Raw genomic sequence first — 27,416 nt, forward strand, 5'->3', positions numbered from 1 at the left:
ACTTGGCTATGCTATGCCAGGGAAACCAAATTCAGTTCAATCTCTTTGAGGGAAAAGTTTCACAAACCATAAACTGGCATTATCACTTGGAAAGGCCCCCCACTGAGACTGAGACTGAGACTGAGGACGCAGGTACAAAATTCATCCTTCTTTTTTTTTTGAGGCGGAGTTTCGCTCGTTACCCAGGCTGGAGTGCAATGGCGTGATCTGGGCTCACCACACTGAGACTGAGACTGAGACTGAGGACGCAGGTACAAGAAGGGATCATCCTTCTTTTTTTTTGAGACGGAGTTTCGCTCTTGTTACCCAGGCTGGAGTGCAATGGCGTGATTTCGGCTCACCGGAACCTCCGCCTCCTGGGTTCAGGCAATTCTCCTGCCTCAGCCTCCTGAGTAGCTGGGATTACAGGCACGCGCCACCATGCCCAGCTAATTTTTTGTATTTTTAGTAGAGACGGGGTTTCACCATGTTGACCAGGATGGTCTCGATCTCTTGACCTCGTGATCCACCCGCCTCAGCCTCCCGAAGTGCTGGGATTACAGGCGTGAGCCACCGCGCCCGGCCCATCCTTCTTTTAATGGATAATTTTTTCCCTCCCTTTGCACTTTTGGCACTTTTAGATCTTATTGGGAAAAAAGCTGTAGCAGCAGAAATGATTCTGCTGGCAAGAATAAGAAACTGGAGAGAAGCAAAGATTATTTCTGTGCAAATGTCCCTTGCATTGTTTCTGTTCCAAGAACATTATTTATATAAAGAGTCACAGAATCAAAGATTCACAAAGGCCTAGAATCTGGATGTTTCATCCCCAGAGACTAAGGTCCATGCACAGACTTACTGAGGCACAGTACTGACTGAGAGTTTAAATGTTTATTTAAAACAGAAATGCCAAACCACTCCACCCTCAACCTTTCAAGCAACCTGGCTAACAATAAGCTAGTTCTTCTGCAACAATGTTAGAGCAGAGGAGTAACTCAGGTTATAGTGTAACTCAAAAGCAATACTACTAGAAAACTTAAAAACACCTAGCACTGCATAAAGAAAAAAAGCAGGACAAAATTTAAAGAGAATTAGCTACAGAAAACCATTCAAAGGCATTTCTACTGCCTCATTTTTTACTCTATCCCCCTTTGAACTGGTTTCCGTTTGCATACTTGTTTGGTGGAAAAAAAGTCATATGGCTGTCCCAGGCACAATATAGGAAAGTGCAAATTGTCTCTAAGGCACAGAACTTAGATTCTCAGCCACATTAATAGCAAATGTAGACTTCCCAAGGGAATATGCTAGAGAAAATGACCACAGCATTCCACTGCTAGGGAAATACTCCCCTCTGAACAAGAGCAAGGCCCTCACCCACCCCCGACGCTCACTTTCACCCCACCTTCTCGGCAACATGCCTATGTCCATCAGATCCACAGCAGAAGCAATCCTCATGATGAACACCCAAACTGACCTGGCCTCTCAGGCCTGCTGAGATGATGAGCATGAGGATACAGGGACATGATAGGCCAATCGGTCCTTAAGAAAATCAAAGTTCATTTACATGCTGAACCAAAACCCACTGTTAGGGTTTATGGCAATCCGAAGTCCCCAGAACTTGCAACTTTAATCAAAGTTTGGCCGCTTCCCTTATTTCAAGAAAAGGTTTCAGTGATTATATTAGTATTAATGTACTAGGCTTCCCAGAACTGAGAAAACAATGGGAACATCAAACCAAAGAAGATCCCATCGAACAGAGTTGCCTCTCCCCAGCCATGGGGTTCTCCCCGAGCATCAGTCTTTATGCCACCAGTTTTGGGGAAATGGCAAAATTTCCATTGCACAGGACCTCCCACAATGTTGAAAAGATTATCAAACACTTTGGTCTGGAGAAAATGAAACAAAATTAATTTAGCTTTTTGTAGGAAGGTGGGATGTGAGACTCATCAAAGGTAGGATGTTTGACTCAAAATACTACAGGAATATTTTACAAGGCTAGGTGGAAACACAAAGCTCACATCCTTAAGGAAACCACCAAATACTTGTCTAGAACTTTCTCTAAGAAGTTTTGTTCTTCAAGGACACTGTTTCTCTTTGGCAAAGCTAGCTTTTTCCTGTCTACAAAGACACAATGAGTACAAGATTAGAAGTGAGCTCTCAGCCAAACTCCTTTTGCAAGTTCTGCCTGTTGTTAGGCTTCAGGGACTCCAGGGTTTGGTGCTGGCTTTGGCCACACAGGTAAGATGATAGAGATTCACTGGTTATCATATGGCTTCATAAAACACCAAAAGGGGAAAAATACTGACTAGACATACAGAACTGAGAAACAGCATACAAAGCTGTTGGGGCTGCTGATATCAAGATTAGAACCCTAAGAGCCATGAAGGCAGGGGCTCAAGAAGTCTTCTCACAGGCAGAAGATTCAGAGCCCTCTAAGCCCTCTCTAAGATGCCAAGTAGAGGCAGCTAAAGGAAGACTTCTTCTCCTTCATGATTTTCTCTTAAGGCTATTCCAACTGCCCCATGGACTCAATTCTCTGAGACACCTCATCCCTCAGAGGCATCTTCCACAGTTAGGAAATCCCACCCTGCACTGGCCACAGCCTGAAACTCCAGCTGTGTGATGAGGAGGGTCCTGCCCTTTCTCTACTCCTCACTCAAGAAATTTCAATCAACCCTCAGAGGAAAAGCAACCTAAGCCTACTTTTCCTCATAAAGCGTTTAGCTGCACAAAGTAACCGAACTTTCTGGAAAGAAGCCCTAGACTGACTCCATCAGACATATTTTCCTGGACTCAGGGCTCCCGAGAGGGCTCAGACTACTTTACCACTCTGCAGAGGACACTTGGGCGGGACACGCCTGACTCCAGCCCGCTCCAGCTTTACACTTTTCCCTCTCCCACCCAGAGGGGTGATGCCTGGTACTGAATTCCCAAGGCAGCTTCCAATCAGTGGTGAAAATGATGTATGGGATATAAGCTGCTACCAGCACAATTAAGGTGAGCACTGTGTCTCCTCTTCAGAGGTGGGATCAACAGATGAGGTACAGAGCTGCTGTTGCTATGGCAGTCACTGATGACAAAGCCAGGGCCATGGGGGCCCTTCCATTCTCCAAAACAATAAAATCACTCCTAGATCCTATCTAAAAGGCAATGCCACTCTCCAAATGTACAAGGAGAGTGCTTCAGAGCCTCTGCCTTGCGCTGCTTGTCTGCAAGTGAACAAAGCCAGGAAAGCTGCTCTCTGCATTCAGTAAGTGTGCTGTGAAGTTCTTTGGGTCCCAGTTTCCTGGGGGCTCTATAGGCTCAGGAGACTAGAGGCTGGGTCGACAGGAGTCTGTTCCCAGGAGGCACCAGGAATCTGAATCTAAGTCAGGCTTTGGATCCATTTCCATCTCTTCCTTTGCTGTCTGAGTTCCTTTGGAATGCATCCCCACCTGTCCAGATAGAATACAGTTCCACATTAGCAACAGTGCCACCTAGTCACAGCAGCAGTCCAGTACTATATTTTCAATGCCAGCCTCTAAGGATTTGTAGCCGTGATCTTGTGAGAAGCTCATGGCACTCTTTTAGATACAGTCCATACCTTTACTGCAGGTAGGGTGACCAACTAGCTAGGTTTGTCCAGGACTGCAGGGTTTTCTGGGATGCAGAACTCTCAGTTTTAAAACGGAAAAAGTCCTGGGCAAAACAATCTTCTACCTCCTATTGCTGCCAATCTTACCTCGTGTGTTTTTATTTTTTTGAGACAGGGTCTTGATGTGTTGCTTAGGATGAGGTGCAGTGGTGTGATCATGGCTCACTGCGGCTTCAACCACCACAGGCTCAGGTGATCCTCCCACTTCAGCCTCCTGAATAACTGTGGGACTATAGGCATGTGCCATCATGCCCAGCTAATTTTTATTTTTGGTAGAGATGGGATTTCACCATGTTGCCCAGGCTGGTCTCGAACTCCCAGGCTCAAGCAATCTCCCAAAGTGCTGGGATTACAGGCATGAGCCACTGTGCTCAGCCCGTGTATTACTTTCTAAAGTAATTTCATAAACATTAGTTCATTTAATCCTCCAAAGAACCATGCAAGGTGGGCATTATTTTCTTTCAGGTGAGAAACCAGAGCTCAAAGAAAACAAAGTAAGTAGCCCAAACACCTACAGCTGGTAAATGGCAAAGCCAAAAGCCTAACCCTATTTCCCTCTATATAAACAATAGCATGGCTCTCAAAAAATAATGCAAGCAGCATCACCTTTGATGTATTTTCACTAAAAATGTTTAATGTGAAGCTAATCAAGCCTTAGGTTACAATTCCAGTTTTCAGAAAAGACAGGGTGACAGAAAAACAAGTTAGACAACACCCTAAGAAAACAAGGGAAATCTAGAATGTGGGACATTCTGTTGAATGACTGGTTCTTCAACAAGTTAATATCATGAAAGTATTTTTTAAAAAGGTGAAGCAGGCTGGGTGTGGTGGCTCATACCTGTAATCCCAGCACTTTGGGAGGCCAAGGAAGGGGGATCACAAGGTCAGGAGTTCGAGACCAGCCTGGCCAACATGGTGAAACCCTATCTCTAGTAAAAATACAAAAATTAGCCGGGCATGGTGTTGGGCACCTGTAATCCCAGCTACTCGGGAGGCTAAGTCAGGAAAATCGCTCGAACCTGGAAGGAGGCTTCAGTGAGCCGAGACTGCACCACTGCTCCACAGCCTGGGTGACAAAGCCAGACTCTGTCTCTTAAAAAAAAAGGTGAAGCCAAGCGTGTTACCACATGCCTGTAGTTCCAGTTACTTCTACTTGGGGGGCTAAGGTGGGAAGATCACTTGAGCCTGGGAAGTCAAGGCTACAATGAACCATGTTTCTGCCACTGCACTCCAGCCTGGGTGAAAAAGCAAGACCCTGTCTCTAAATAAATAAATAAACAAATATTTTTAAAGAGGTGTTGGTGGTGGAGGGAATTGTTCTAGATGAAAAGAAATAAGAGACATAAACAAATATAATATGGGGTTCTTGATTGGATTCTACCTGATAAAAAATGGTTATAAAGGACATTTTTGTGGGGAAAATTGGGAAAATTGGGGTCTCAGCTAGATACTGGATGAGAACTGAGAATATTAGTGTTAATTTTTTTAGGTGTGGTTATAGTATTGTGGTTGTTCAGGAGAATGTCTTTATTTTCAGAAATATGTAATTAAGTATTGTAAAACAAAAAGCATACAGTAACAAAAGCAATGCAAGTTAAGTGATGAAAATGATTCAATACAGGTGCTTGAACAAGGCCCAAGGCTTCTGGGATTATAATTACAAAAATGGTATCATTAAAAAGTAAGGACCTGCGAAGGAACAAGTCTATTTCAATACTTTGTGTTTTGTTTCTGTGATTCTTCAAAACAGGCTTAGAAATTGAATTATTCTTTGAATGCTCTCACCTGCTGCTCTCCTTCTAATTTATTCTTCAACTTCTGCAGCTCAGTAAAAATCTGGAGGTTTTCTTGCTGTAGCTTCTGTTGTTCAGCCATACACTTTAACACCAGATCCTGCAATCTCTCAACCTCCATCTGCAGAGAGCTGCATGCACAGGCAGGAGGAATCAGTGGTGTTCCCTTCCCAGCACAGGCTACTGCAGGATTCAGCCTAGGTGACTAGAGAGACAAGAAGGAAAGATTGCAGGAGGTTCTGCCCAGGTGCCATAGCTCCTCAATCCAAACTTCCTCTAAGTGCAATCAGATTTTACTTGTAAATTAACAAGATAAAACATAAATACACATGAATATATGTAAGAAAAACAGAAATGCTAGGATTGTAACAGCATTTGGGCACTGACGTAACAGGGAAAGCGAACTCTCAGTGCCTCAGTCCCCATTAGGCCAAGGTGGAAGACCAAACATCTATTTTGGATGACTGTGAAAAATTTTAAACCACCTTGGTATCCTCATTTAAAATGCTGGAGCAGGGAAAAGCATGATCTGGTTTGGAACAAGTCTTTCAGATCACAGTGAGACCCAAAGGGTCAATATTCATGAAATGCAGTGAATTACACTTTAGAAAAGATCTGAGAGGTGGTCAGTAAACAGGACCACTAACACAATTTAAGAAGGTGAACTAACAGAGAAATGAAAACATTCACTCTGAAGTTTCAAAGGTTTTATTACCACTTCTGGGAATCTTTCTGATGATCCTAGTCTGGATTTTTCTCTTTTCCACTGTACTGTTTATAGGAAGGTTCAGCAAATAGCCCATGGGGCAATTCTGGCCTGCTGCCTGTTTTTGTAAATACAATTTTATTGGAACCCAGGGATGCCCATTCATTATGTACTACTTGAAGCTGCTTTTTGTGCTACAATGTCAGAGTTGAGTAGTTAAAAAAGAGGCTGTACACATTTCTGTCTAAAATAGTCTAAAATAATTACTATGTTGCCTAAAATAATTATTATGTAGCCTTTTATAGAAAAAGTTTCATGACCTTGGCTTATAGTTTTTACCACAATTTCATTTCTACCAAGGTTAGGTGTACATGGTGTTGCTTCCTCACTAGACTACCAGTATTACTTTTTTTTTTTTTTTTTGAGACAGAGTCTCGCTCTGTTGCCCAGGCTGGAGTGCAGTGGCGAAATCTTGGCTCACTTTAACCTCTGGCTCCCGGGTTCAAGGGCTTCTCCTGCCTTAGCCTCCCGAGTAGCTGGGATTACAGGCGCGACCATGCCTGGCTAATTTTTGTATTTTTAGTAGAGACAGGGTTTCACCATGTTGGTCAGTTTGGTCTCAAACTCCTGACCTCATGATCTGCCCGCCTCAGCCTCCCAAAGTGCTGGGATTATAGGCGTGAGCCACCGTGCCCAGCCCAGTATTACTTCTTTCTTATATTTAGAGCGTCTAACCCACCCTAGTAGTGTCATGAAAAACTGAATTTGAATTTTGGCATTTCTAAGGCAGAGGGAAAAGATAATTCTTTGGTCTAGAAAGGTGTTAGCCTGTCAGAAATGTGGAATGGCAAATACCTTTCTGAGGCAACTCAGTTTAGTCTTGGGTTGAGGCTTTAAGTACTGCTGAATGGACAGTATAATGAGTTAATGCAGGGCAGCTGAGACCCAAAAGCTAGAGTAAGGCCAGAAGAACCGGACAGAGCTTGCAGTGACTGTTTACCTAGTTGTGATTCAAAGGCAAAAAGCTCAGTTACCCAGGCTCCTACTTGGGGCTTGTGTTCCAAAGGAGCTTCAGAGGCCACTTTGAGTCCTTGTAGCTCTTCATAGGGCAGGGTATCTTTTTCAGATTCTGAAAATGCTGCACTGAGGGGAGATGGGCTGTCAGGCATGGGGATAAATTCTGCATTTTCCAGCTCCTATATAGATGAGAAAGAATCTCATTAGTATCTCATTATTCTATTTGCAGTATTTGCTTTCTCCCAAATTCCCTTCTCTGTTTTGCTATAGTTTTCCTTGTCATGACATCAGCACCCTCTAGTGGGCAGGACAGTTGTGGTTAACAACATATCTCAGCCTACCTGTGAGCAAACTGCCACCCCTTCATTGGAGGAAGAAGAGTGATGCTGAAGTAAACTCAAAGAACACAGGCTGGAGTGTCTGGTGTGTCTCCCCGACACACTTATTCTACACAGGCTATTCAGTGAGCTGGGAAGCTCCAAGGAAATGGCAGTGAGGCTGGCTGCCGCACTGCTGAAAGCTGAGGCTAAAGGTACAGACAGAACAGTGTGTGGCTTCCTGTTCATACTCTTCAAATCATTATCAAGTTAAGTCTTACTAGACAAGGAGCTTTAAATCTACGGTGTTTTTTTTTTTTAAATAGGGTCTTGCTCTGTTGCCCAGGCTGGAGTGCGCAACCACAGCTCATTGCAGCCTTGACCTTTGGGACTCAAATGATCCTTCTACGTCAGCCTCCTGAGCATCTACGACCACAAGCATGTGTCACCATGCCTGGTTAATTATTATTATTATTTTTGAAACAGAGTCTCACTCTGTCGCCCAGGATGGCGTGCAGTGGCACGATCTTGACTCACTGCAACCTCTGCCTCCCAAGTTCAAGTGGTCCTCTTACCTCAGCCTCCCAAGTAGCTGAGATTACAAGTGTGCACCACCACGCCCGGCTTTTTTATATTTTTAGTAGAGATAGAATTTTACCATGTTGGCTGGGCTGGTCCCAAACTCCTGACTTCAAGTGATCTGCCCGCCTTGGCCTCCCAAAGTGTTGAGATTACAGGCATGAGCCACCTTGCCCAGCCTAACTTATTTATTTAATTTTTGAGATGGAGTCTCACTCTGTCACCCAGGCTTGAATGCAGTGGTGCGATCTCGGCTCACTGCAACCTCCGCTCCCTAAACTCAAGTGATTCTCCTGCTTCAATCTCCCAGGTAGCTGGGATTATAGGCGTGCATCACCACACTCAGCTAATTTTTGTATTTTTAGTAGAGACAGGGTTTTACCATGATTGGCCAGGCTACTCTCAAACTCCTGACAGGTGATCCACCTGTCTCAGCCTCCCAAAGTGCTGGGATTATAGGCGTGAGCCATCATGCCCAGCCCCGGCCTTATTTTTTAAATTTATTTTATAAGGATAGGGTCTCCCTATGTTGTCCAGGCTGGTCTCAAACTCCTGGGCTCAAGCAATCCTTTTGCGTTGGCCTCCCAAAATTCTGGAATTATGGGTGGGAGCCACTACGCCTGGTCTTTTTTTTTGGTGTGTGTGATAAAAAATTTAAAATTTCACAAACCATAAATATTCACAGTAGAAAATGAGAAAATACAAATGGGCAAAGGAAATTAATAAAAACCACCAGCAATTCCATCAATCACAGATAACCACTTTAAAAATTATCAATACATAGTCTTGTCGACATTCTTCTGTGTATTACCTATTTCCTAAAAGAATGAGATCATACAGATATTTCATCCTCTTCTGCATAGCCATATGTTATGACTAACTTTCCATGAAAATGAATATACTCCAACTTTTTTTTTTTTTTTTTTTTGAACAGGGTTTCGCTTTGTCTCCCAGGCTGGATTGCAGTGGTGTAATCATGGCATAGCTCGGCTCACTTCAGCCTCCACCTCCCTAGTTCAAGTGATCATCCTGCCTTAGCCTCCCAAGTAGCTGGGACTACAGGTGCACACTACCACACCCGGCTAATTAAAAAAATTTTTTTGTACAGACAATGTCTTGCTGTGTTGCCCAGGCTGGTCTTGAACTCTTGGGCTCAAGTGATCCTCCTGCCTTGGCCTCTGAAAGTGCTGAGATTATAGGCTTGAGCCACTGTGACCAGTCCAACATTTTTACTTTCTGTACCTCAACTTTCATCAACCATTTTCCTATTGTAAGACATTCCAATTGCTCTAATATTCCATTTCTATAAATGACGGTATGAAATCTATAAGCTTAATCTTTACATACATATACTACAAAAACTGCCATCAAGGTAGGTTATAGTACTTACGATACATTCACTTAAGTAACAAGGGTATGAGAACATTTTGTATTCCTTTTTGGAAAGTAAAAAGGATTAGTGATTAGGCAATTTCTTTCCAGGTAAAAATCAGAAAGCTGGATTCAGGATGCAAAACAGTTTACTAGGTACTTTGAAAACTGAGAGACCCTGACAGCTGTTTCTAGTTCCTGCAAAGAGCCAGATATTTTATTTGACTTACTTCTTCCAAAGGAATTACCTTTCGAAGCCAGCCAGGACAGGAGCTGCTGGCCCCATTAGTGTTCCCCATGGCCTCTGTGGGACTGATTAAACCTTCCATTCCTCGGTCTGCTTCCATTGTTCCTCGGAAGCCTCCACTTGGGTCAGGAGTTTCAGATTCCTGCTGACTGTCCTCCTCTTCACCACTGCCGCCGCCACCACCGCCCCCGCCGCCTCCTCCCGGGCTAGAGCTCTGAACCACTGACAGATATACAGCACAGAAATAGACAGCTTTGCTGCACAGATTTACCATCTGACAACCCCACTTACCCTGGAAAGGTGCCTAAAGTTGCATGAAGTGCAATGGCAACAGTACAAGTCAAATACTAGGAACTAAATTTTAGGTTTTCATGCAAACTAAGTTTTGTAATTTTGTATAGTTGTATTTGTGTATCAGGATGCTCATAACCACAATTCACTTCCATTTAACAATTTTATCTTATATCCATAGCAGGTTATCAATATTCTAAAAGCATTACCAAACAATCCCCCCAACCACACAGCCCATCGAATCTAGCACCCATGCTTACTCTGCTTCTTTAAGAGATACATTCAGATTCCAGCATTCTCCATAGACATTCATCATATATAAAAAGGTCTTTAACATTTGAGCCAAACTCCTCTTAAAGCTGTCAGATAAAAGTTACCATCAACTCCCTGTCTGGGGAAAATCTGAATGTTGAATTCTCTTTCTCTTTTTATTTTTATTTTGTTTTTTGTTTGAATGTTGAATTCTTTTAATTTTTTGTACAGACTTTTTTTTTTTATTTTTTGAGATGGAGTCTCGCTCTGTCACCCAAGCTGGAGTGCAGTGGCCCGATCTTGGTTCATTGCAACCTCTGCCTCCCAGGTTCAAGCAATTCTCCTGTCTCAACCTCCTGAGTAGCTGGGATTACAGGTGCACACTACCACACCTGGCTACTTTTTGTATTTTTAGTAGAGGTGGGGTTTCAACATGTTGGCCAGGCTGGTCTTGAACTCCACACCTCAGGTGATCCACCCACCTTGGCCTCCCAAAGTGCTGGGATTACAGGTGTGAGCCACTGCACCCAGCGATTTTTATTTTTTTGAGACACAGTTTCACTCTGTCACTCAGGCTAGAGTGCAGTGGTGAGATCTTGGCTCACTGCAACCTCCACCTCCCAGGTTCAAGAGATTCTTGTGCCTCAGACTCCCAAGTAGCTGGGATTACAGGCGTCCACCACCATGCCTGGCTAATTTTTGTATTTTTAGTGGCAAGGCATGTAAAATTTGTATTTTACATGCCTTGCCACGTTAGCCAGGCTGGCCTTGAACTCCTGGCCTCAAGTGATCCACCCGCTTCAGCCTCCCAAAGTGCTGGGATTATAGGTGTGAGCCACTGCGCCCGGCCAATTCTTCAACATTTAATGTGAACGTTACATTCTCTGATGACTATCTGTATGAATTTTTATAATGTAATGCTGGTTCTTTCATATCATATAGCATATTCCAAGCAACCTTAATGAAGACTAGCTGATGTGTGGTCAGGAAATGAAACTGAATTTTAATATGGGCCAAAGAAAAATATAATTAAGAAAATTAATTTGTCAAAGTTAAAAAAATTGCCTGTTATTTTCTTTTTTTTCCTTTTACTCCTCAGAGATCCTTGTTCTGACGCCTGGTATTTTTCAAGGATAAATGTAAAGAAGGGTTAATTATCACCTGCTGTGCTGGCCTGGGGACTAACCGGGTCATGCTGAGATCCTAGGGAAGCAGCAGAACTACTGTTACCAAAGTGAGTTCTGAAGCTTACTCTTTTGTTTTAAATGGTTTTTTAAGATTTAGCTGCATTTTAGATATGCCTGACTATTTTAACATTATGTGTAAATATTCAGGCTTAACAATAAACACAAGTCTCTCTGCCACTAGAAGAACTAAAACTGCACTATCCAGTATGAGTTACTAGCCATATGTGGCTGTTTAAACTGAAAGAGAATTAAAAATTCAGTTCTTCAGTCACACGAGCTACTCTCTTGAGTGCTCAATAGCCACAGGAAGCTGGTAGCTACTCTACTCAACAGCACAGATATGGAACATTTCCATAGTTGCAGAAAGATCTACTGGACACTGCTGAACTAGAGCATTACCTATGTCACTGTATCTGCCTTGTAAACTCCTTCCTTCTCTGGCCTCTTACCCAGATGAAACCATTCTGTTTAATTTTGTATTTATCATTTCTTCTTAAAAACTTTATCACCTTTATGCATCCTTAAACAATACATTACTATTTATTTTACATTTTTTTTTTTTTTGAGATGGAGTCTCGCTCTGTCACTAGGCTGGAGTGCAGTGGCGTGATCTTGGCTCACTGCAACCTCCGCCTCCTGGGTTCAAGCTATTCCCTTGTCTCAGTCTCCTGAGTAGCTGGGACTACAAGCATGCACCACCATGCCCGGCTAATCTTTTTTTGTATTTTAGTAGAGACATGGTTTCACCATGTTGGCTAGGATGGTCTCGATCTTCTGACCTCATGATTTACCCGCCTTGGCCTCCCAAAGTGCTGGGATTACAGGTGTGAGCCACCATGCCTGGCCTATTTTACTTGTTTTTAAGTTTTATAAAAAGGCATGTAGTCTGCTGCAACTTGCTTTTTACATTTCATATTATGGAAATATTTGGAGATGTTCACATTCACTCCAATGGATGGTTATAACACATTTAATCAACAAATAGTTACTGAGCATTTACCATTTGCCAGGCATTGTTCTAGGCAGGTATATAAAGTTAATGAATAAAAAAGGCACAAATCCCTGCCCTTACTTGAGTTTACATCTTCCCACCAATGGACATTTGCTTTTAATTTTATGTTTTTCCTTTAAATTCTGTTCTGGCAAAACAAAGTTGTAGAACAGCTGTGCTTAGCAAAAAGATCTTCAGTCAGTTTTGACAGATATTAATATACATAAACAGAGATGCCAAGCAATTGGCTACTTAAGTAAACTATATATAATATGGTATAAGTCGGTGTATACGTGTAAACTGAAGTTCAACAATTCTAGATCATGTTTTCAGCTGTTTCTTTTTCGGGGTTTAATCTGTTTCACTGACTGACTGACTCACTTTATATATTTATTCATTCATTTGAGATAGGGTCTCGCTATGTTGCTCAGGTTGGATTGCAGGGGCTATTCATAATTATGATCATAGTGCACTGCAGCCTTGAACTCCTGGCCTCAAGTGATCCTCCTGCCTCAGCTTCCTGAGTACCTGGGACTAATGGCTGTGCCACTGTGCCCAGCTTTAATCTGCTATTATTCTGAGTGTTTATGTGTTTTGATTTCAAACAATATCAGAATCTGGGCTGGGCACGGTGGCTTACCCCTGTAATCCCAGCACTTTGGGAGGCTGAGGTGGGCGGATCACTTGAGACCAAGAATCCAAGACCAGCCTTGCCAACATGGTGAAACCCTGTCTCTACTAAAAATACAAAAATTAGCTGGGTATAGTGGTGCACACCTGTAATCCCAGCTACTGTGAGGCTGAGGCAGGAGAACCGCTTGAATCCAGGAGGCCGAGGATGCAGTGAGCCAAGATCATGCCACTGCACTCCAGCCCGGACAAAAGAGCAAGACTGTGCCTGATTCCTCAAAAATCAATCAATCAATCAATCAATCAATCAGAATCCTGGTTCTGAGACATCAAAGACTACAAGGACTCTAGCAGGTAGAAAACCAAAAAGGAAAAATATAATTTCCTGGCATGGTTCCCAATAATAGAGAACTATGAAGACAGCAGTCAAAGGAAATCTATCAGAGAATTTTGGGATGATTCTCCTAACCACACTGAAAGTTTAGCTGAGTTTTATTCTGAGTGCCTGTTTTGGTGGACTATTTCTTTAGACTGGAATACCCCTGGGAATACTGTGGAAGCAGAGGACACATTACCCACTAGGATAGTAAGGAAAGGAATAATATATAAGTCACATTACAGTACTGGGCAAGTTACTTAATTACTTCCATATGCATTGGAGGCAAAGATGATGTACTGTCTCTCTGACCACAATGTAAAGTCATAACTTACTGTGAAATCCACCAAAGCATAATCTTCTCTCTTAATCACTGTATTCCTCACTTCCCAAAGAAATTTCCTATTTTCCTTTGAGTTTTGGAGACTACATGGAATCTAGCCAAAAGACCCACACTTCAGAAAACCACTAGTACCTGAAACATTGGTACTTACCAGTTCCAATGGATAAGCCACTGCTATTGGAACGGATGGTCTTAGAATTCAGTACTTTCTCTGAGAAAAAATATTTGGTAGGTAAGCACTGTATACAGATATAGGCAAGACAAGTGAGAGAAGACTGGGATAGGTAGATAATTGCTCTCCCTGACTCCAGATAACTTTAGAATTATTACTTACAGTTTTAGAAATTAATATCATAAGCTAAGTACCACTTGCTATTCTAACTATATTCACTATCTACATTAGCAACTGTCTGCCTTGGCTGGTCACTGGAATCACCTGGGAAGCTTTAGAAAGTAACCATGTTTGAGACCAGCCTAGGCAACATGGCAAAACCCCATCTCTACAAAAAATACAAAACTTAGCCAGGTATGATGGCACAGGCCTGTAGTCCCAGCTCCTTGGGAGGCTGAGGTGAGAGGATCAATTGAGCCTCACAGATGGAAGCTGCAGTGAGCCATGTTTGTGCCACTGCACTCTACTCTGGTAACAGAGTGAGACTCTGTCTCAAAATTTTTAAAAAAGGAAGTAACACTGTGTAGGTCCGTAGATTCTACCCCAGAGATTCTGATTTAATTGGTCAGCAATAGGGTCTGGATAACAGTATTCTTAAAAGCTTCTTGGCCAGGCACAGTAGCTCACGCCTGTAATCCCAGCACTTTAGGAAGCTGAGGCGGGTGGATGATGAGGTTGGGAGTTTGAGACCAGCCTGGCTAATATGGTGAAACCCCGTCTCTATTAAAAATACAAAAATTAGCCAGGTGTGGTGGCGTGCTCTTGTAGTCCCAGTTACTTGGGAGGCTCAGGCAGGAAAATCGCTTGAACCCGGGAGACAGAGGTTGCAGTGAGCCGAGATCGCACCACTGTACTCCAACCTGGGTGAAAGAGCGGAAGTCCATCTCAAAAAAAAAAAAAAAAAAGGCTTCTCGGGATTCTAATGTATGTGCTGCTAAGGTTGCAAACCACTGACCTAAAAGTAGACTTATAAACCCTTACACAAGCATTTATAAAGTAGTTCATAACAAAGTAATCTTTATGCAGAAAGGACTTACAATTTAAACTATCTTTTAAAGATTGTACTGAATGTTTCTCATGAAAGCATGAGCATAGACAACAAATTAATTGGTGGATGATTAGAAGTAACAAATTCTAGGGCTGGGTACAGTGGCTCACGCCTGTAATCCCAGCACTTTGGGAGGCCAAGGCAGGTGAATCACCTGAGGATAGACGTTTCAGACCAGTCTGGCCAATGCGGTGAAACTCTGTCTCTACTAAAAATACAAAAATTAGTCAAGCATAGTGGTGGGTACCTGTAGTCTTAGCTACATGGGAGGCTGAGCAAGAGAATTGCTTGAACCCAGGAGATGGAAGGTGCAGTGAGCCGAGATCACATCATGGTACCCCAGACTGGGTGACAAAAGCAAAACTCTTGTCTCAAAACAAAGACCAAAAAAAAAAACCCAAAAAACAAAAAAACCCAATTCTAAGTGGGGAAGCAGAGCCCAAAGTTATATTAAAAAATAATCAGGCTGGGCACAGTGGCTGACGCCTGTAATCCTAGTACTTTGGAAGGCTGAGGCAGGCAGACTGCCTGAGGTCAGGAGTTTGAGACCAGTCTGGCCAACATGGTAAAACCCCATCTCTACTAAAAATACAAAAAAATTAGCTGGGCGTGGTAGTGTGCACCTGTAATCCCAGCTACTTGGCTACTTGGGAGGCTGAGGCAAGGGAATTGCTTGAACCAGGGAGCTAGAGGTTGCAGTGAACCAAGTCACGCCACTGCACTGCAGCCTGAGTAACAGAGGGAGACTCCACCTCAAAAAAAAAAAAAAAAAAAAAAAAAAAATCAAGAGATGTCAGACAGCAAAGCTCCAGGAAATGACAACATTGTATTCCCACCACTGGGCATGGCATCCTTGACCATTACAAGACTTACAGAAACGGCTTCTTTTCTTCAGGACATTTCTGTTTCCAAGAATGTGACCAATAGTACCTTAGATGTGGGTCTATCCTCTGTCAAAGCCATCCCAACCGCAGACATATGAAACGCTTACCAACAATGAGAATGGTATGCCAGCCACGGCAAGATAGGTCCGGGACGTGATGCAGAGATCCAAAAATAGGCCGAGGCCATGAGGTACAGATATCAGAGCCATGTGGTCTCTCTGTGGGGGTCATTGCCAGGCGGCCATTACCACCATTGCCCCAGGCAAAAATGTGATTATCTAGGAAAAAAGTTAAACAGCAGACCATTTAACAGAACACTGGCTTCCCAACTCTCTGAGTTCTTCCCCATCTTTACATCCTAGAGCTAGAAAGACTTCCCACTATGTACTACACAAGGGAAAGCTGTTTATTTTCCTATATAAAGCCTAAACTCTTCCTGATCCCACTCGTGTAAAAATGCCCACTCTTCCTATGTACTGACATCCAATCATTCATTCATCCATTCAGCTACCTTTTTCTTCAAGAACTTTTTCTTGGTCATTCATTTAAACACTGACTGAACATCTACTTCATGACAGGCAATGCATGGGGTGATAGAGCAGTGAACAAAACCAGGTCCTTGCCCTTGTGGAACTGACATTCTAGTAGGGGGAGACTGATAATACATAAATAAATGCCTAATATTTCAGGTGGTGATAAATGCTATTAAGATAAATGGTGAAAAAAAATAAGTGGAAACAAAGAATAACAGTGAGGTGGGATATCATTATTTTAGAAAGGGTAAGTCAGAGAAGTTCTTTTTGACAGTTGAACAGAGATCTACTGGAGTGAGGAAGAGTTTCCAGGCAGAGGGAACAGCAACAGCAAAAGTTATGTCAGTAGCACAAACAAGGAACAAGGAGACTCCTGCAGCGGGAAGAAAAAAGTAAAGGAAGGGACAGTGATAGCAGAAGGGGTCAGGAGGTGGCTGGGGTCCTGCTCACATAGGGCCACGCAGGCCACTTTGATGACTCTGGTACTTACTGACTGATAGAGGAAACCACTGGAGGTTTTGAGGAGTAGGTATTTAAGAGAATCCCTCCGTCTACTGAGGAGAACTGATAGGAGGAGAGCAAGGATGGAAGCAGGGAGACCAGTTGTAGTGCAGATGGTGAAAAGTGGCTGGATTTATTCTGAAGGTAATCAGTATGGATGGGATGTGGAGTGTAGGATGAAGCTGCCATTTACTGAGACAGGAAAGCTGCAGGATGTACAGGTTTGGGCAGAAAATCAGAAGTTTGATTTTGAGTATATGAAGCTTGTCTGAGATGCCTGTAACTTCTCAACCAAATCAGGCTTTTTTTCCTTTTAAATGAAAAGGGGGTGCTATTAATCATTAAGCCAGGACAACAGGCATGAAGGCATGAATCAGGATTGGTCTAAGATAACTGGGCGATACGGTTCACCCTATAATTAGACATCATGTTGAGGAGCTGTTGAATAAATGAGTCTGAAGGTCAAGGCTGGTGATATAAAGAAGTCAATGTATAGGGGAAATTTAAGAGAACAAGCTCACTTTGGAGAGACGAGTAAGCCTTGGAGTACTCCAGGACTTAGAAGACTAGGTTGCTGCTGTTACAGCACCTAACACCTGCCTGTGCTAGTCCCCTACTCTACTAGACTGTGGGCTTCTTGAAAGCAGGGGTTTTCTGAGACTAATTTCTATATTCCTAGAGCCGAAAAGAGGACCTGGACATGAAGGAGGCCAGCAAGTAAAGTTCAGAGAAGTATAGGAACATCAACAGGTAATATGCAAAGCCACAGAATCCAAATTTACATTCCTCATTCTGAAGTTAAACTCATAAACTACATAGATCTATTCAAGAAATATGAGCTCTCTGAAGTCCTGTCAGAAAGTGCTACTGCATCTGCTGCACTAAATTTATATTCAGTGACATCCTGACTCTGTCCTACATACCGTTTCCATTTATCCAAGTCTGGCCTAAACAATTTGCTCCTTAAAGTCCCTTGTTTTGGGACAAGCAGAGAGAGTTAATATGCTGTTCTGAAAGCTGGTTTACTTAAATATGGTAACCAATCACTTAACTGACAATATCCCTGAGACCCCTCATAAGTACCCAACAGCCACAGGCCAAAAGAAAACCAGGATACCTCAGAGCACAAGCAACAAGAAAAAAGTTGATGAGTCAAAAAATAAGAAGATGAAATGTATTAGCTGGGCATGGTGGCACCCGCCTATAATTCCAGCTATTGGGGAGGCAAAGGCATGCGAATCACTTGAACCTGGGAAGTGGAGGCTGCACTCCAGCCTGGGCAACAGAGCAAGACTCTGTCTCAAAAAAGAAAAAAAAAAAAAGAAAATGAAATTTGAGTTGTTACTAGTCAAGTGAAAAAAGTGGCACAAAAATTTAGAAGTTCAGAAGATGACGCAGGAAAAAGAAAAAAGAGGAAAAAAGAAAGCAGAAGAGTGAAGAGAATGAAGGATAACAACAGCAGCAGTATAGAAGAGGAGTGGCCAGGCATGATGGCTCATGCCTGTAATCCCAGCACTCTGGGAGGCCAAGGCAGGTGGATAGCCTGAGGTCAGGAGTTTGAGACCAGCCTGGCTAAATGGCAAAACCACATCTATACTAAAAATACAAAAATTAGTCAGGCATGGTGGGGGGTGCCTGTAATCCCAGCTACTTGGGAGGCTGAGGCAGGAGAATCGCTTGAACCCAGGCGGCACTGGTTGCAGTGAGCTAAAATCTTTTTGTACTCCAGCCTGGGCAACAAGAGTGAGATTGTGTCAAAAAAAAAAAAAAAAGGAGTGAGGAACCAGACAATACTGCAGAAAGAAATAGCCACAGATGACCGGGTGTGGTGGCTCATGCCTGTAATCCCAGCACTCTGGCAGGTCAAGGCGGGCAGATCACTTGAGGTCAGGCGTTCAAGACCAGCCTGGCCAACATGGCAAAAACCCGTCTCTACTAAAAATACAAAAATTAGCTGGACGTGGTGGTGCGTGCCTGTAATTCCAGCTACCTGGGAGGCTGAGGCATGAGAATCGCTTGAACCTGGGATGTGGAAGTTGGAGTGAGCCAAGATCATGCCACTGTACTCTAGCCTGGGCAACAGAGCAAGACTCCATCTTAAAAAAAAAGAAAGGGCCGGGCGCGGTGGCTCATGCCTGTAATCCCAGCACTTTGGGAGGCTGAGGCGGGTGGATCACGAGGTCAAGAGGTCGAGACCATCCTGGTCAACATGGTGAAACCCCTGTCTCTACTAAAAATACAAAAAATTAGCTGGGCACGGTGGCACGTGCCTGTAATCCCAGCTACTCAGGAGGCTGAGGCAGGAGAATTGCCTGAACCCGGGAGGCAGAGGTTGCGGTGAGCCGAGATTGCGCCATTGCACTCCAGCCTGGGTAACAAGAGCGAAACTCCGTCTCAAAAAAAAAAAAAAGAAAAAGAAAAGAAAGAAATAGCCACAGAGAAAAGAGAGAAGAAAAATCAATTAGACCAACTCAGAAATCTGAGAGACACACAATGTAGAAAAAAACAGCACTTCAAACCTTAGCAGTCCCTATAGATACCACTGCAGTACAATTGGCCTCAGTCAGCAGAGAAAATATGCTGTTTTCTCCAGCTACCCAATCAATGTTTATTGAAACCAACCAACAAAATACTGGGCAAGGTATAATATAGAAGTACTTAATAATTCTTATAACATTTTACAAAAAAAAGTTAAAGTTGAAATGAAAAAAGGAGGAATGTAGAACATTAACCTATCATTATCTAGAAATCTGGCCTTTAAAATTAATCATTATGTTGAATACACGAAAAGTTAATGAAGCTCAATATATAAAATGGCCACCAATTTAATACAAATAAAAAAGGGCATCCATAATTTAGCTATACAAATAACCAATCCATTTCTTTCCCAGTCAAGAACTGAAACAGAGCCATCCATCCAGAAAGCTTGAAATGATATGTACAGACTCACCATCAGTGGCAGCAATGGTAAACTCATCACCGCAGGAGACCCTGATCACTTGCTTCCCACCTAGGGGTCCCCCCAACAGGTTGATTCCCAGACGCTTCTTATAGTTCCCAACGCCCAGCTGCCCACATTTGTTGCAGCCAAAGGTCAGCAGTCGGCCTCGCTCTGATAGAGAAGCAAAAAAAAATAACCAGTCACAAATGAATACTGGAACCCAGAGAAGATGCAGCCAGACAGATGTCCGTGGACTAGCTTCTGGTTGTTAGAATATACAAATACCAAACTAGCCACATGATCCTGGACCTAGGGCAGCTAAGAGTATCTAGGCACTATAACCAGTTAGATCCGGTCAGTGACTTGATATTGTATTCGCTCTCCAATATTGTATTTTTAGTGAGAAAAATGAGTACTACCTTTGAATACTTATAAAAGGTGCTAATCAGAGACAACAGATGTCTGGAATCATAAGTGTGGTGTTCCCATAAAATGATATATTTATTAGGCATTTATAATGATTATCAATAAAAATATGTACCTGAATACATTAATAATACTAGATGTTCAGGGGAAATCAGGATGACATATATATGAAGAAAACCTAGTACTTGATAGAATAAAAGAGGCTGAGCTACTAAGGCATGTTATATAGTTGTAAATCAACTTACCATCAATAGCAGCTGTGTGAGTCTTGCCTGGGGCAATGGTACGGATTTTATAAAAGGACAACTGTTTGGCCAAGGTAAAGGATGTTGTATAGGTAACCTCATGGTATGCCTGAAATAAGATAAAACATAAAGCAGATGCATGAGGTAAGAAAATGGAAGGGAAATCAGGTTGAGAATGGAAAAAAGTCCTGGTGATCAAAAGGTCCTTCAAGTGAGTCATATTATTAAGAAGAGGGTGCCAGGTAGCTTTCCATTTCCGACAGAATACCAGAGGAAATAAGCTCAATAAGTAATCAGAGAATGCAGCACATGAGGCAGAACTTTCTGACAACCAAAGTTTTAGATTCTGAATTAGGGTTTACAAAACATGAACTTTCCATCCCAGAAGGTATTTATATAAGGATAGAATCACCGACATTTACCTTGCATATCTAACAAGGGCAAGGCAAAGAATTAAAGTCTTGAGGACTCTCTCCAGCCCATAAAGCAATCAGTTTACTGTGATCTAATTTCATCTATAGGGCAGTGTTTCTCAACTTTATTAAAACTCATGTTCCCTTTGAATTAGTATTAAGAATCCTCTTAATTTAAAAATTTCACAACAAATCCACTGCTATAATGAAAACATAAATCAAGTAATAGTAATTCTGAATATTTCTTTTCAAACTACAAAGACACTCTATCTTTGCCCTGAATTTGTACTCTCCTAATTGAAAATCACTACTTTAGAGATTGCTTAAAAATTCTTACCTTTTCATTGAGTCAGAAAATTTCTGTCTCTTAATTTTATTCTTTGGAAAATGACAAAAATTCACCATATTAACACAAAAAGGAAACTAAGGCAAAACCAGTGGTGAATTTACTAACATTTTTGAAGAGAGAATGGTAATTACATTCAATAAGCCTATACAGGATCAGTGATTTGGGAGAAATAAATCTAAAAAACTCGAGGGAGGTGATGCATGGAAATGTGGTTTTTTTTCCCCCCTCGTAACATTAATTTGCTTGTTCCTATTTCAATGATAAGGTAAAAGCTAAATTTCATCATTTTATTCTTTGTAATCAATTTATTTATTGAGGTACAACACACTGTAAAATACCACACAGCTTGAATTTTTCTATATATATTTACTTGTAAAACCATTATAGATCAAGATATAGACCATTCCCATTACCCTAGGATCCCTTCCACCTCTTCTGTTAATACCCCTCCTTCCAGAAGTCGCCACAATTTTGATTTCTGCCAGTATAAGTTAATTTTGCCTGTTCTTAAATTTCACACAGATAGAGCTATATAGCGTGTATTTGTGGGTGGCTTCTTTTGCTGCACACAATGCCTGTGAGTTCATAACTTTATTCTTAAGTCAAATGCCATGGTCACTAACCAATAATAGCATCTCAAAGAAATTCCAACTTAGAGAAATTCTGATAATGTGGTTAGAACACCAATCAGGACACTCACTTCATGGTTGATAATTCCTGACATGCACTGATTCAGACCCAGCTTATTGAATTCATTGAGTCCACAGGCCAGCACTTTTCCTGATTGGGTCAAAAGAAATGTCCCATCACAGCCACATTGAACTGCAACAATAACCAGGGCCTTGGGAACATCCACCTGCAAGAAAAAAATAAACCAGAAAAAGAAATCCCAAATATATAATTTGTATTAGAAAAAAAGCTGTCAAATTCTTTGAAAAGAGACATGCTGCATTTAGCAGAGTGACTAAAGGAAAGCGAGGACCACTCTATTCTTTGCAGATTTGCCCAGTGTCTTAGAGACTACGAAGTATTTTCTTTTATTTTGCATGAAGAGTTGGGCTTATTTCAACAATAAATTTGAAACTCTTGCCTTAAGCAAGAGTACTGCAGTAATTATATCAGGATTAGACAATAGAAAATTTCCTACACTGTCAAATATATAAAAGTCCCTTTTGCACTTTCTTTTTCTCTTTGCAGATTCAGTCCATATTTGCTTTGCTCTATCTACTGAGTTAATCCAAGCTGCTTCTTCAGAGACTCTGGAATTTTGGGTGGAGGAGGGTGAGGGAGCCTGAAGTAGACCTTCACGGAGACAGATAAACCACTGTAGTGCAGTCAGGGTACCAATCATGATGATACGGGCAAACAGTCCCTTCCATACACTTTTAAATCCAAGTCTCTGGAGGACCTGAGAAGCACTGCTACCTTTTTCTTTATTCAACACAGATACCACAGAATCAGCAGGGTGAGAAACAACTGCACAAAAGACTCCAGCTATGTAACCTGGTACAAATGTTATAGCCGGCTGCTTTGGCTTTGAACATTCACTGTAGGACTTAGGAACCACAAACTTGTACAGTGCTTCAACAGTACTTTCAAAGCAGGTGAACTTCATCATGGTGTATGGTATCTGCCTCATTCAGAGAGGAGCATCCCCCTTGTAGAATGCTTTTAGGTCTTCTTCCTTATACATTTTGGGAGCTGCGTCCCTCAAAGTGTTGGCATAAACTGGCTGGGTTTGAATTTGAACCTTAGCAGCTTCCATAGGAGCCAGGGCAATGTCAGCAAAGAATTCAGCACTGGCAGAGGCAGCCAAATATAGTGCGCCAGAGACAAGTATTCTCCTCTCCAAGCATGTTGCTATAGAAGACTTTAAAGACCGCATAAAAGCCAAACTTGCAGAGCCGCTGCATGGAGTAGCCAATGAAAGTCAGAGACCATCCTTTAGCCACACCATGAATACTATCCTCTTTAAGTGTAAATAAGAATTTGTTAAATATGCCCTTGTACTTTTGGGGGTCCACCTGCATACAGCAATTGACTAAATCCAGGGGAACGACAGCAGTGTGTGTCAGACCACATCTTAAGACCCTACCAAAGCCACACAGTGGATAATTCTTCATAAAGCCAAATTCACAACTGTACTCTTCCATGGCGGTGGCTGCCAGGTTGCAAGGGCGGTAGGGCTGGCCAGTGGATCTGGGAGGGCTCCTGCAGAGGCCATCATACACCAGCTGCAGATGAGGCACGTTGAAGGGGTTCACCCATGCCAGGTGCGTCACGGATAATGAGAACATCTTTTCCCTAAGATGGTGATCACCCAACCACTCTGTTGGAAAGGTTGTGGCTCACAGTCTTCTTATTTTTTTTTTGAGACACAGTTTCCCTCTTTCACCCAGGTGAAAGTGGTGTGATCTCACCTCACTGCAACCTCCACCTCCCAAGTTGAAGCAATCCTTCTGTCTCAGCCTCCCGAGTAGCTAGGATTACAGGTACATGCCACCATGCCTGGCTAATTTTTGTATTTTTAGTAGAGACAGGGTTTTGCCATGTTGACCAGGCTCGTCTCAAACTCCTGACCTCAGGTGATCCACCCACCCTGGCCTCTCAAAGTGTTAAGATTACAGGCGTGAACCACCACGCCTGGCCGAGACTACTATTTTCTTTCTTTTTTTTTGAGATGGAGTCTTGCTCTGCCACCCAGGCTGGAGTGCAGTGGTGTGATCTCGGCACACTGCAACCTCTACCTCCCAGGTTCAAGCTATTCTTCTGCCTCAGCCTCTTGAGTAGCTGGGACTACAGGCGTGTGCCACTACACCTGGCTAATTTTTGTGTTTCTAGTTAGAGATGAGGTTTCACCATACTGGCCAGGCTGGTCTTGAACTTCTGAACTTAAGTGATCTGCCTACCTCGGCCTCCCAAAGTGCTGGGATTACAGGCTTGAGCCATTGTGCCCAGCCAAGGCTACTATTTTCAACAAAGAGTTCAAGTTTTACAATATCAAGGAAAAGGTGACAGTTCCAGGTCAACTAAACAAGACAGCCCCTTCTCAGTTTATCTTAGCAAGAGGTCCTACTTCGGGTGACTTGTCAAAAAGTTGAGAAAGAAGCTTCAATTCATTGCTGACTTTGTCTTTTAAGATGGAAGGCTGCTTGACAGTTACAGAAACTCAATAGCTCTGTGGGGTCCCAATCTGGTCATTTTATAGGAAAGGTGACAGAGTACTGAGGTAATATCTAGAACTTCCAAATGCTTATATCCTTTTACAGCTAACTAGACAAGGCTGGAGAATGGTGGGGTGATGCATGTGTGGGGCCACAGTGGATGTGTGTAAAACCTGAAACCTCAACCTTCACAGTTTCTGCCTCAGCCTTTCCAGGAGAAAAGGAACAGCTGGGAATCCCACTGAGGATGGTGCCCACAAATGCATAATTTAATAATTTAATTTTTAAAATGTAAATAAAAACTGGTTTGTCTAAAAGTTCCCAAGGAAAGAAAAAAGAAAAAAAAAAAACAACGAAAACACTGGTAACTGTAAATGGTATAGCTGATTTAGCCAACTCTCCAGTGGGTAAGCCTGTGCCCTATGGAAGGTGGGAGAGATGTGACTGTGCTTTTCCTTTCCCCCAGCTGGTGTCAGCCTCTGTCAGCCTATCACAGGGCCAGCTCTGGCAAGGCTGAGAGTAATTAGATCGTATGTTTCATACAACATGACCACTAAACAAAAACAACTATTAATATTTTATCTGGTGGTCAACTGTAGAAGCATGAGAGGAAAATGGCTGAGTTGGGTTAAGAGACAGTATACTGCTTTACAGTAGCTTCTCGAGTTTTCCAGTGTATTTGCAGCTATATGTGACTTTTCTGCTGTACATGTTGATTTTAGCTATCATCCCTGAGTAAGATGTGACTTCACATGTCCACAGTTGCTGTACCCACTTTCTCAGTTTTCTATGATTCAGTCAGATGACAAGACCACAGGATGCTAAATCAGAAATCCTAGATTGTCAGTCTCCCACACAGGAAACACTTAGGAAATAAACACCTTGATACAACAGAGCCAATGAAAGGGCAAATGTTATTGGAGTCTGTGCGATTTAGCTAGGTTTTAGAAAGAAGCTGCTTCTGATTTTACCTTTTGTGGTGTATAATAATCCTCTTCTGAATCCAAACCCAGTCGTCCTGAAACACACATAAGAATGAAAATCATTATAATGAGGGCTTCCTTCCTAGTGAAGAGGTTCTATAAGATTCTCTTTTACTGAATTAACACTTCTCATTTAGGGGCTGCACGATGTATTTAGATGAATACAAGTTTGAAGTCAGGTTGTATACTGGCGAAGAAGTGGACAGAGACAAGGCTACCCCTACCATATTCGCCACAGCCCCAAGAATAGACTTCCTTGTTTCGTGTCAGAACCACCACATGATTATCTCCACAGGAGACCTGCTCCACTGGATTGCTGAGAAAAAAGTTCAGCTGCATGGGCTCTAGCACTTCAGGGCCAGCAACTTTGTCCACCCCCATGCAGCCATAATAATCTGATCCAAAGGCATAGAGCTGACCCTCATCTGCAAAAGAAAGAAAAACAGAACTCATTAAAGGACTGACTTATTATGTAATCAGAAAGTTGGGCAGGGCTGGAATGAGGACTACCCCAGCAAATGATCTCACATGAAATGATTACATCTGAGAAATTAAAAGGATAGACTGTGCAGGTCTAGAGTTGTTTTCATTTTAGAGAGTCGTGTGTACTACTACTACTACTAAACAATTTAAAAAGTGGTAGCATTATCATGTTAAAAGGATTTAATGGGGCCATCTTTATTATGTAGATAAAAATATAAGTACCAAGGAATCATAAAGTAAGTAATGACAAGACCAAAACTAAAGTTAGGCCTTGATCCTAATTTTGTGTTATCCATAGCCTGATGAGGTGGTAAGATTCTTCTTCCTGCCAACTGGGACACACATTTTCTCCTGATCCTACCTCCCCTGTTACCCACCTGTCTTTTCTTTGCTCACCACCCCCTAATACTATAGCAAATTTGGCATGTTATTATTAATGAGTACATTTGCTCAGTGTCCTCTGGTTCTTTGAATACTGTCTTTTGTTGTAAAATCCCAGCTCAAATAGCACAGCATTAAGCAAATATCCCACATTAAATGCACTTAAGACACTTTCTGCTGATGGCTTACCAGTCACACAGACAGTGAAATCATCACCACATGACACCTGATGGATAGCTTTGCCTTGCAACTTTTCCACATGCTTTGGTTGTCGATAGGAGGCTTTGTCTCCATGGCCCAGCTGACCATGGAGTTTAGTACCTCCTTGCATATTCTGTGAAATAAAGAGGTTTTATGAATTTTTTAAAATTACATTTTATTAAACTTAAATTTTAAAAAGACATGGGGTCTTCCTATGGTGCCCATGCTGGTCTTGAACTCCTGGGCTCAAGTGATCCTCCTGTGTCAGCCTCCCAAAGTGCTGGGATTATAGGCATGAGCCACCATGCCCGGCCAAGAGGTCTTATGAAGTTTTAATTTTTCATGCCAAAAGCTGATCTTCAATGTAACTTCATAAGAAGAAAAACAGTAGAAAAAAATAGCTAGAAATTTAGAAATTAGAAAAAAATGGGCAAAGGGATTAACATTTTGTAATAGGTAGTATAAAGACCCTACCAACAAGTAAAGAAACTTAAAAAGTATCCAGATTAATATTCATTAATCTAATCTTTATTCTTCAAGTCTAAGGTAATATTTAATTACAGGTGATGGTGAAAAAAATTCTTTATAATATAGTCTAATTTGGTTGCTTTCTATAGGAGTAGAGCTTCTTGGAAATCAAGTTTTATAAGTTTTAGTCAGTTTCCCTGAAGCATGGAACAGTTATAAAGAATCTGGCTACATCAAAGAGGCTGCTATACAGCAATGAGATTAGTCCTTGATGGTTTGCAACAATTTTATAGAGAGAAATAATTATTTCTATTAAATGACTAAACTACAAGTCCTCATTTTATATATATATATATATATATATATATATATTTTTTTTTTTTTTTTTTGAGACAGGGTCTCACTCTGTTGCCCAGGCTGGAGTGCAGTGGTACAATCTTGGTTCACTGTAACCTCCACCTCCCAGGCTCAAGTGGTTCTCATGCCTCAGCCTCCTGAGTAGCTGGGATCACAA

The 27,416-nt window shown here is 42.1% G+C and overlaps 1 protein-coding gene and 1 pseudogene across 2 annotated transcripts in view; both read right to left on the reverse strand.

The window, feature by feature from the left end:
• Positions 1-852: 852 nt before the first annotated feature.
• Positions 853-27,416, reverse strand: part of NEK9 (NIMA related kinase 9) — a 47,312-nt gene continuing 20,748 nt past the window's right edge. Inside the window, exons 11-22 of one of the 2 annotated variants that reach the window (XM_012438069.2) lie at positions 26,423-26,567; positions 25,594-25,794; positions 25,358-25,404; positions 21,923-22,078; positions 20,461-20,569; positions 19,799-19,960; positions 15,922-16,092; positions 13,862-13,921; positions 9,642-9,862; positions 7,156-7,305; positions 5,396-5,608; positions 853-3,410 (exon numbers count right to left, since the gene is read on the reverse strand). In XM_012438069.2, the coding sequence (XP_012293492.2) occupies positions 3,288-3,410; positions 5,396-5,608; positions 7,156-7,305; positions 9,642-9,862; positions 13,862-13,921; positions 15,922-16,092; positions 19,799-19,960; positions 20,461-20,569; positions 21,923-22,078; positions 25,358-25,404; positions 25,594-25,794; positions 26,423-26,567 (1,758 nt within the window). In that variant the 3' untranslated portion in view covers positions 853-3,287. Of the gene's footprint in view, positions 3,411-5,395; positions 5,609-7,143; positions 7,306-9,641; positions 9,863-13,861; positions 13,922-15,921; positions 16,093-19,798; positions 19,961-20,460; positions 20,570-21,922; positions 22,079-25,357; positions 25,405-25,593; positions 25,795-26,422; positions 26,568-27,416 lie in introns of both variants that reach the window. The other variant, XM_012438068.3, reaches the window with a different exon arrangement.
• Positions 22,087-23,786, reverse strand: LOC105707215 (solute carrier family 25 member 3-like; annotated as a pseudogene).

Source organism: Aotus nancymaae, unplaced genomic scaffold (assembly GCF_030222135.1).
Source record: "Aotus nancymaae isolate 86718 unplaced genomic scaffold, 86718_ANA_hifiasm-v0.15.2.pri h1tg000011l, whole genome shotgun sequence".
Lineage (NCBI taxonomy): Eukaryota > Metazoa > Chordata > Mammalia > Primates > Aotidae > Aotus > Aotus nancymaae.